The 11,865-nt window shown below is 37.2% G+C and overlaps 1 protein-coding gene across 1 annotated transcript in view; it reads left to right on the forward strand.

Annotated features, from left to right (window-relative positions):
• Nucleotides 1–741: 741 nt before the first annotated feature.
• Nucleotides 742–11,865, forward strand: part of tpcn3 (two pore segment channel 3) — a 47,252-nt gene continuing 36,128 nt past the window's right edge. Inside the window, exons 1-6 of the mRNA XM_061880758.1 lie at nt 742–1,076; nt 1,188–1,270; nt 1,339–1,453; nt 10,742–10,870; nt 11,147–11,263; nt 11,713–11,831. Of these exons, the coding sequence (XP_061736742.1) occupies nt 1,002–1,076; nt 1,188–1,270; nt 1,339–1,453; nt 10,742–10,870; nt 11,147–11,263; nt 11,713–11,831 (638 nt within the window). The 5' untranslated portion in view covers nt 742–1,001. The remainder of the gene's footprint in view (nt 1,077–1,187; nt 1,271–1,338; nt 1,454–10,741; nt 10,871–11,146; nt 11,264–11,712; nt 11,832–11,865) is intronic.

Here is an 11,865-nt window from a genome sequence, read left to right on the forward strand (position 1 = left end):
TTTTTTAGGGGAGTGGTATTGTTGGGATATAAACAAAAAATATATTTTGTCATTTACTGTAGAGCAGACAACAGATATATGATGTATGTGAATATGATGTAATGGATAGGAATGTCTGATGCTGGATGTCGATAAAAATTAAAAATAAATAAAAAATTTACAATATTTGTTAATATACAGATATAAAACAAGTGAAGGCATGATAATTAAATAAAATAAATGCTAACAAACTCCCCCCCCCCCCAAAAAAAAAAAAAAAAGTGTAAAGCAAGTTCCGTAAATAATCCACATTTAGAGCACAGCATCAACACTAAATTGGCCCTAGTGTGTGAATGTGAGTGTGAATGTTGTCTGTCTATCTGTGTTGGCCCTGCGATGAGGTGGCGACTTGTCCAGGGTGTACCCTGCCTTCTGCCCGATTGTAGCTGAGATAGGCGCCAGCGCCCCCCGTGACCCCGAAAGGGAATAAGCGGTAGAAAATGGATGGATGGATGGATCATCGTTTTCACAGTTTTTGGGTTGTTACAGGTAGAAAGCGTTTTAAAGTTAACTTCTAGTTCTTTTTAAAAGGCACTAAAAACAGGTCGAGTATTGAAAAACGTACTTTTATGTATATAACATTTAGCCAATAGTATAATGAGGTTGCACAGGTAAAAATCATGATTTTTATTTTATTATTATTATTTTTTTTTACAACGGTTCACCAATGACAGTGACGTCACTTCCCCCTGGCGCTCTTATTTCCCACGCAGCGTGAACGCAGCAGAGATGAAGTCAAGCTGCAGAGGAAACATCTTCACGTTGGCCGCGTCTCGCTCACGCGCCTGAAAGCTGCTGGAACGTTCGCTCCCCTTCCGGTCCTCCTCCGGTCTATCCCCGGTCCTCCTCCGGTCTATCCCCTGTGCTCCTCCGGTCTATCTCCGGTCCTCCTCCGGTCCTCCTCCGGTGCTCCCGCGGCTCAACTTGGAGAAGAAAGTTGAGTTGTCGGCAAAGACGAGGAGATGACGGGCACGAGCAGTGGAGAGGCGCGTGCGTGTGCAGGGAAGGAAACCGCAAACGCAGCAAAAAGCAAAGAGGTGCGTTCACGTCCACATGACTGCAGTAAAACTTTGGACTTTTCCCTGGTTTGAGTTGGTCACGTGACCGAAGCTTTTATTTTGAAAAGTGAAGGAGGCGTTTTCTTTCAGGATTTCGAGCTGGCGGCCGTGTACGTCTCGGACGCGCAGTACAACAGAAACATCTTCTTCGACACGTCGCCGCAGGCCGTCAGGTGAGCCTCCCGGTCTGCCCCCCCCACTGGCGCAGGGGCTCACGTGCTTTTATTTTGAAATGTGGCAGGTTGTATATGCTGTACAACCACAAAGTGGCTCAAGTCCTGGTCTACTTCTTCATCCTGCTCCACTTGTCCTTGGCGCTCTGCGAGGAGCCCGCCGTCCTGCCGCTGCCGCCCTGGGTGAGTGGGATGGCACGCACAGGAAGTGGGGCTGCTGGACAGGAAGTGCCCGCCTCCTTTCCTGTCAAGCCAGAGGGCTCGGTTTGAATGGCATGTATTGAAGTAAGATTGATTGATTGGAATGGAAAGCGTGCTATCAATATAGTTGATCGACTGGAGTTGAATTTGTTGGCGTTTTGCTGGACTTGAATTCCTTGCTAGAATTCAATTCCAGTGATGTGGAAATCAATTGACTTGAATTGGCTCCGCCCACAGGATGTTGAATTGTCCTGACAGGAAGTGTGATCTGCAACTAAGCAGAACAATACATTTTGATATAAATACCACAAATATTAGTACTACAGTATTAATCCTACAACTGATAATTTATAATACCACGGTATTATTACTGCCATATGATGTTCGTATTTTAAATAATAATACTACAAATACCACAGCAATATTAATACTACCAAAATACTGCTGCAAAGTAAATGGTGCAAATAATAATACAACATTAATGCTGCAAATGTTGATACTACAAATAAAAATACTGCAGTATTAATGCTGCAAATATGAACACTACAAATATTAATACCTCAGTATTAATACCACAAATGTTAATACTACAATCTCAATACTATAAATATTACAAAAATGGTGGTACTACAGATAATAATGCTACAAATATAATCACCACAAATAATAATACTATAATATTAATACTACAAATAATGATACTAAAATATTATTATTATTAATACCACCATATTATTACCACCAATAGTGCTACAAATAATAATACTGCAACATTAATACTTTACATGTTGATTTTATGAATAATAATACTACAGTATTAATACAACAAAATAACTATGAATAATACTGCAATATTAATACGGAAAATATACATTTTACAAGTAATAATACAACAAATAATAATACTACAAATATTAATGCCATCCATCCATCCATCCATCATCTTCCGCTTATCCGAGGTCGGGTCGCGGGGGCAGCAGTCTAAGCAGGGAAGCCCAGACTTCCCTATCTCCAGCCACTTCGTCTAGCTCTTCCCGGGGGGATCCCGAGGCGTTCCCAGGCCAGCCGGGAGACATAGTCTTTCCAACGGTTCCTGGGTCTTCCCCGTGGCCTCCTACCAGCTGGACGTGCCCTAAACACATCCCTAGGGAGGCGTTCGGGTGGCATCCTGACCAGATGCCCGAACCACCTCATCTGGCTCCTCTCGATGTGGAGGAGCAGCGGCTTTACGTTGAGCTCCTCCCGGATGGCAGAGCTTCTCACCCTATCTCTAAGGGAGAGCCCCGCCACCCGGCGGAGGAAACTCATTTCGGCCGCTTGTACCCGGGATCTTATCCTTTCGGTCATGACCCAAAGCTCATGACCATAGGTGAGGATGGGAACGTAGATCGACCGGTAAATTGAGAGCTTTGCCTTCCGGCTCAGCTCCTTCTTCACCACAACGGATCGATACAACGTCCGCATTACTGAAGACGCCGCACCGATCCGCCTGTCGATCTCACGATCCACTCTTCCCCCACTCGTGAACAAGACTCCTAGGTACTTGAACTCCTCCACTTGGGGCAGGGTCTCCTCCCCAACCCGGAGATGGCACTCCACCCTTTTCCGGGCGAGAACCATGGACTCGGACTTGGAGGTGCTGATTCTCATTCCAGTCGCTTCACACTCGGCTGCGAACCGATCCAGTGAGAGCTGAAGATCCCGGCCAGATGAAGCCATCAGGACTACATCATCTGCAAAAAGCAGAGACCTAATCCCGTGGCCACCAAACCGGAACCCCTCAACGCCTTGACTGCGCCTAGAAATTCTGTCCATAAAAGTTATGAACAGAATCGGTGACAAAGGACAGCCTTGGCGGAGTCCAACCTTCACTGGAAACGTGTCCGACTTACTGCCAGCAATGCGGACCAAGCTCTGACACTGATCATACAGGGAGCGGACTGCCACAATAAGACATTCCGATACCCCATACTCTCTGAGCACTCCCCACAGGACTTCCCGAGGGACACGGTCGAATGCCTTCTCCAAGTCCACAAAGCACATGTAGACTGGTTGGGCAAACTCCCATGCACCCTCAAGAACCCTGGCGAGAGTATAGAGCTGGTCCACAGTTCCACGACCAGGACGAAAACCACACTGTTCCTCCTGAATCCGAGGTTCGACTATCCGGCGAAGCCTCCTCTCCAGTACACCTGAATAAACCTTACCGGGAAGGCTGAGGAGTGTGATCCCACGATAGTTGGAACACACCCTCCGGTCCCCCTTCTTAAAGAGAGGGACCACCACCCCGGTCTGCCAATCCAGAGGTACCGCCCCCGATGTCCACGCGATGCTGCAGAGTCTTGTCAACCAAGACAGCCCCACAGCATCCAGAGCCTTAAGGAACTCCGGGCGGATCTCATCCACCCCCGGGGCCTTGCCGCCGAGGAGCTTTTTAACTACCTCAGCGACCTCAGCCCCAGAAATAGGAGAGTCCACTACAGATTCCCCAGGCACCGCTTCCTCAAAGAAAGACGTGTTGGTGGGATTGAGGAGGTCTTCAAAGTATTCCCTCCACCGATCCACAACATCCGCAGTCGAAGTCAGCAGAATATTAATGCTACAAATATAAACACAAAAAGTATAACAACAAAAATATTAGTACTACATTATTAATCCTACAAAAGGGAAAGCTAATAACACTAATATGAATATTACAAATGTTAATACTACAAATATAAACACTACAAATAATACTAAAATATTAATACTATGAATAATACTATAACATTATCACTTAAAAATAATACAAATACAATATTAATATTACAACTATTGGCACTACAATGTGAATATTACAAGTAATAAGACTACAACATTAATACTACAAATAGTAATACTGAAATATAACATATATTATTACTACAAATAGTAGTACTGCCACAACAATACTACAAATGTTAATGGTACTGTTAATACTTCAAATATTAATACAAAATATAATAATATTAAAAAATTAATACCACACAGATTGATACTACAAATATTAGTACTAAAATAATACTACTGCACACGTTAATACCACATATATTAATAATAAAATATTTGTGCAGCATATATTAATACTACAAATACTAGTACAAATGTTACTGCTACAAATACTAATACTACAAATGTTAATAAATATTATTATAATACAACAAATAATAATACTCCAATAATAGTACTACAAATATCAGTGCCACAATATTAATACTACAAATATTAATATCACAAATATAAATACCACAAAGAAAAACATACTACAATTTTATTACTATAAATAATAATACTACAATATTAATGCTACAAATACTACTACTACAATAATAATAATACAACAAATAGTTTTATTACAAGCAAAAACACTACAAATATTAATACCACAATGTTACTAGAAATAATGATGCTTCAATTATAATGCTACATGATACTGATGATACAAAAAAATAATACTACAATTATTAATACTAAAATATTTGTACCACAATACTTATACTGCAAATACTACAATTTTAATTTTCCCGAAGGAATCAATAAATATCTATCCATCCATCTATCTATCTATCTATCTATCTATCTATCTATCTATCTATCTATCTATCTATCTATCTATCTATCTATCTATCTATCTATCTATCTATCTATCTATCTATCTATCTATCTGCAAAGGTAAATGCTACAAATAATAATACTACAAATATATAAACTACAAATAAAAACACTACAAATATAAATGCTACGGATAATAGTACAATAATATAAATACTACAGGTAATATTACTGCAGTATAAATGCTACAAGTAATAATACTACAAATATAAATACAAGTAAAAAATACTACACATTTTAAGACTACAGATAATTGTGCTAGAATAAACAACAAATGTTGTGTTAATACTATAAATAATAATACCACAATATTAATACTGCAAAAATAATACTACAGCCATTTTTTACTATGAATATTAATACTCCAATATTTTTACTAGAATTAATACTGCTACTAATGTTTATAGTACAAAATTAAACTGAAAATGTTGATAGTACAAATAATAATACTACAATATCAATACTAGAAATAATACTACTTCAAATATAAATATTACACTATTATAGTACAATAAAAATATTATGAATTATATTGCGATATAAATGCTACAAATAAAAATACTAAAACATCAATAGTAATCCTTCAAATATAAATATTACAAATATTATTACCACAATAATTATCCTAAAAATATTAATACCAAATATTAATTATCCAATGTTAATACTGAAATATTGATACTACAAATATCAATACTACAAATAATAATACTATTAAATATAAATGCAACAAATATTAACACCACAGTATTAATACCACAGATATTAATACTACAATATCAATACTACAAAAATACTATAAAAATATTGGTGCTACAATACTAATACTAAAAATACAAACACTAAAAATAATACTAGAATATTTTTACTACAATATCAATACTTCAAAAAATACCACAATATTAATACTACAAATGATGACACCACCTTATGAATACTACAGGCAACAAGACTACCATATTAATACTACAAATACTAATACTCAAAATCTAAACACTACAAATAATACTACAATATTAATACTAGAATATTAATACCAGAAATAATGACACCACCATTTGAATACTACAAGTAATACAACTACATTGGTAATACTCCAAATACAAACTCTACAAATATTAGTTCCACAAATAATACTACAAATAATATTACCACCATAATAATACTACACATTTTAATGGTACAAATATTAATACTACAATTAATAAGGCTCCAAATGTTAATAGTATAAAAATTAATACTAAATGTAATAATACTACAATATTAATATGGCAAATATTAGTACTACACAATACTACAAATATTAATACAGCAATCTTAGGACCACAGATATTAATAGTACAAATAATATCCATTTATCCATCCATTTTCTACCGCTTATTCCCTTTTGGGGTCGCGGGGGGGGGGGGGGGAGGGGCTGGCGCCTATCTCAGCTACAATCGGGTGGAAGGCGGTGTACACCCTGGACAAGTTGCCATCTCATCGCAGGGCCAACACAGATAGACAGACAACATTCACACACTAGGGACCATTTAGTGTTGCCAATCAACCTATCCCCAGGTGCATGTCTTTGGAGGTGGGAGGAAGCCGGAGAACCCGGAGGGAACCCACAGTCACGGGGGGGAACATGCAAACTCCACATAGAAATAATAATACTACAAAGATTAATACTACAAACATTAGTAATACAAATATAAATACTTCAATTAATACTACAAATAGTACTAAAATGTTAATACTACTAATATTAATACTACTAATAATAGTACATGAATGTTAATACTACAAATGTTAACAATTAAATATTAATGTAATAATAGTAATAATACAAAAATAGTACTATAAATGTTAATACTACAAATAATATTGCAATATTGCAACTACAAATATTAATATCACAAATATAACTGCTACAAATAAAAACATACTACAATTTTATTATTACAAATAATACTACAATATAAATGCTAAAAATAATAATAATATATTAATAATATAATCATAAATACTACAAATATTGATACCACAATATTAATACTAGAAATATGAATACTTCAATAGTAATGCTACAAATGTCAATACTAAAAAAATAATACTACAAATATAAATTCTACAAAAATTAGTACTACAATACTAATACTACTAATATTGATACTGCAAAGGTAAATAGTACAAATAATATTACAAATATAGAAACAACAAATATAAATGTTACAGACAATATAAATACTACAGGTAATAATACTGCAGTATAATTTAATACAAATAATACTAAAAATATTAACACTACGAGTAAAGATACTACAAATGTTTGTACTACAAATAATAATACCACAATGTTAATACCACATATATTAGTACGACAATATTAATACTACAAAAAATACTATGAATATTAATACTATTAATACTACAACATCATTACTACAATTAATAATACTACCATATGAGTTGGGAAATTGTATAAACAGAATACAATGATTTGCAAATCCTTTTCAACCCATATTCAGTTGAATATGCTACAAAGACAACATATTTGATGTTCAAACTCATAAACTTTTTTTTGTTGTTGTTGCAAATAATCATTAACTTTAGAACTTGATGCCAGCAACACGTGCCAAAGTAGTTGGGAAAGGGCATGTTCACCACTGTGTTGTATCACCTTTTCTTTTAACAACACTCAATAAACGTTTGGGAACTGAGGAAACTAATTGTTGAAGCTTTGAAAGTGGAATTCTTTCCCATTCTTGTTTTATGTAGAGCTTCAGTCCTTCAACAGTCCGGGGTCTCCACTGTCATATTTTACGCTTCATAATGTGCCACACATTTTCGATTAGAGACGGGTTTGGACTGCAGGCAAGCCAGGAAAGTACCTGCACTCTTTTTTTATGAAGCCAAGCTGTTGTAACACGTGGCTTGGCATTGTCTTGCTGAAATAAGCAGGGGTGTCCATGATAACGTTGCTTGGATGACAACATATGTTGCTCCAAAACCTGTATGGACCATTCAGCATTAATGGTGCCTTCACAGATGTGTAATTTACCCATGCCTTGGGGACTAATGCACCCCCATACCATCACAGATGCTGGCTTTTCAACTTTGCGCCTATAACAATCCGGATGGTTCTTTTCCTCTTTGTTCTGGAGTCACCAGGTCCTCTGTTTCCAAATATAATTTGAAATGTGGACTCGTCAGACCACAAAACACCTTTCCACTTTGCATCAGTCCATCTTATTTGAGCTCGGGCCCAGGCAAGCCGGCGACGTTTCAGGGTGTTGATAAATGGGTTTGGCTTTGCATAGTAGAGTTTTAACTTGCACTTACAGATGTAGCGACTAACTGTAGTTACTGACAGTGGTTTTATGAAGTGTTCCTGAGCCCATGTGGTGATATCCTTTACACACTGATGTGGGTTTTTGATGCAGTACCGCCTGAGGGATCAAAGGTCCGTAATATCATTGCTTACGTGCAGTGATTTCTCCAGATTTTCTGAACATTTTGATGATTTTACAGACCGTAGATCGTAAAATCCCTAAATTCCTTTCTAATAGCTCGTTGAGAAATGTTGTTCTAAAACTGTTCGACAATTTGCTTACAAAGTGGTGACCCTCACCCCATCCTTGTTTGTGAATTACTTAGCATTTCATGGAAGCTGCTTTTATACCCAATCATGGCACCCACCTGTTCCCAATTAGCCTGCACACCTGTGGGATGTTCCAAATAAGTGTTTGATGAGCATTCCTCAACTTTATCAGTATTTATTTTCACCTTTCCCAACTTCTTTGTCACGTGTTGCTGGCATCAAATTCTAAATTTAATGATTATTTGCAAACCAAAAAATGTTTATGAGTTTGAACATCAAATATGTTGTCTTTGTAGCATATTCAACTGAATATGGGTTGAAAATGATTTGCCAATCATTGTATTCTGTTTATATTTACATCTAACACAATTTCCCAACTCATATGGAAACAGGGTTTGTAGTATTATTAATTTTAGTAGTAATGTTGTCGTATTAATATTATTAGTATTAATATTCACAGTATTTTTTGTAGTATTAATATTGTCGTACTAATATATGTGGTATTATTATTTCCCAACTCATATGGAAACAGGGTGTATGCGGTCACAGCACATAAGGCTGTGAGCACACATGTTTGTATTAGCACACACACACACACACACACATATTGGCAACCACGGACACATTTCAGCTGTGAGTGTCAGCCTTCAATAATCAAAACAGCCGTTTAGGAAATAAAAGACAATTAGGCCAAACCCAATCATTGAGTGCGCATCTTAACATGTTTAATTGAACCTTAATTCAGCAAAACTATGATTTATTTGATTGCTCTATTAATCAATCAGGATATTTGATAGAATACTCAATTACTAAAATATTTGATAGCTGCAGCTCTCGATTATTATTGTTATTGTTATGAATATTGTGCAGGCGACCATGTTGGTGGAGCTGCTGTGAGTGCACATATTGTTGTTATTATTATTAAAATTATGAATATGATTATTTTTGTTATGATTATTTTGCAGACGACCATGTTGGTGGAGCTGCTGTGGTTGTATGTCTTGTTATTATTATTATTATTATTATTATGAATATGATTATTATTGTTATTAGTATGAATATTGTACAGGCGACCATGTTGGTGGAGCTGCTGTGCCTGCACGTTTTGTTATTATTATTATTAATGTTAATATTGTTGTTATTAAATACAGAGAATAGTTTCACCACAATCATTGGTACTTTAACTTTTTAACTTTATTATTATTATTGTTATTGTTATGAATATTTTGCAGGTAGCCATGTTGGTGGAGCTGCTGTGCTTGCACGTGTTGTTATTATTATTAATAATATTAATGTTATTAATATTATTATTATTGTTATTAATATTGTTGTTATTATTATTAATATTATTGCCATTTTTATGAATATTGTGTAGGCGACCATGTTGGTGGAGCGGATGGGTGTGCACGTTTTATTATTCCTATTATTATCTCTTACTATTGTTATTATTATTAATATATGATTAATATGATTACAATTGTTGTTGTTATTATTATTGTGCAGGCAACCATGTTGGTGGAGCTGCTGTGAGGGCACATCTTATTATTATTGTTATTATTATTATTATTATTATTATTATTATTATTGTTATTATTATTAAATGCAGAGAATAGTTTCGCCACAATCATTGGTACTTTAACTTTTTAACTTTATTATTATTATTGTTATTGTTATGGTTATGATGATTGTGCAAGCGACCATGCTGGTGGAGCTGCTGTGCGTGAACATGTTGTTGTCATTATTATTATTATTAGTGTTATTATTATTATTATTAATATTATTGTTATTGTTATTAATATTATCATTATTATTATTGTTATTATTATTATTATTATTGATATTGATATTGTTATTGTTATTATTATTATTGTTGTTATAATTGTTAATATTATTATTATTGTTATTGGTATGATGATTGTGCAGGCGACCATGCTGGTGGAGCTGCTGTGCGTGCACGTGTTGTTGTCATTATTATTATTATTGTTAGTATTGTTATTATTAGTATTATTATTGTTATTATTAATATTATTATTGTTGTAATTGTGATGATTGTGCAGGCGACCATGCTGGTGGAACTGCTGTGTGTGCACGTGTTGGCCTTGAGGCTGGTTCACTACGCCAAAGTGATCCCCAGGGACAAGTTCTGGAAGGATCCTAAGAACATCTGCATGATGCTCATCTTGGCGGTAGGAGGAGCTTGGGGACATGGGTGGGAGGGGCTACGTGTGTGTGAAGGGCCACACTTCCTGCTTCTCCGTGCAAAAAGTCATGACTTCCTGTCCGACATCACAATGTGCTGACGCCGCCTTGCTGTTGCCTCACTCTCACATGTCATGTGACGCCCTGGAGAGTGGGGCGGGGCTTGGGAGGGGTGTCTTAAAGTGTGTGTGTGTGTGTGTGTGTGTGTGTGTGTGTGTGTGTGTGTGTGTGTGTGTGTGTGTGTGTGTGTGTGTGTGACCCAGCTGACCCTGGTGGACATGATGATCTACGGCGCTCTGCACGCTGCTGGCTGCTACGGTGTGCGCTGGTCACGTGTCCTGCGCCCACTGCTGCTGGTCAACGTGACGGAGGGTCGCCAGGTAGGTCACATGACCTCATGGTGTGTATTAGGTGTCACATGACCTCAAGGTGTGTGTGTGTTAGGTGTCACATGACCTCAAGGTGTGTGTGTGTTAGGTGTCACATGACCTCAAGGTGTGTGTGTGTTAGGTGTCACATGACCTCAAGGTGTGTGTGTGTTAGGTGTCACATGACCTCAAGGTGTGTGTGTTAGGTGTCACATGACCTCAAGGTGTGTGTGTTAGGTGTCACATGACCTCAAGGTGTGTGTGTTAGGTGTCACATGACCTCAAGGTGTGTGTGTTAGGTGTCACATGACCTCAAGGTGTGTGTTAGGTGTCACATGACCTCAAGGTGTGTGTGTCAGGTGTCACATGACCTCAAGGTGTGTTAGGTATCACATGACCTCAAGGTGTGTATTAGGTGTCACATGACCTGAAGTGCGTGTGCGTGTGCGTGTGCGTGTCAGCTGCGGCGAGTGTTCCGCAGCATCAGGAACGCGCTGCCTGAGATCTCGTCGGTCTTCCTGCTCTTCATCTTCAGCATCCTCATCTTCTCTCTGATGGCGCTCAAACTCTTCAGCAAGCGGTGAGCGTGCCCTCTGACCTTTGACCTCTGACCT

Source organism: Nerophis ophidion, linkage group LG20 (assembly GCF_033978795.1).
Source record: "Nerophis ophidion isolate RoL-2023_Sa linkage group LG20, RoL_Noph_v1.0, whole genome shotgun sequence".
NCBI lineage: Eukaryota > Metazoa > Chordata > Actinopteri > Syngnathiformes > Syngnathidae > Nerophis > Nerophis ophidion.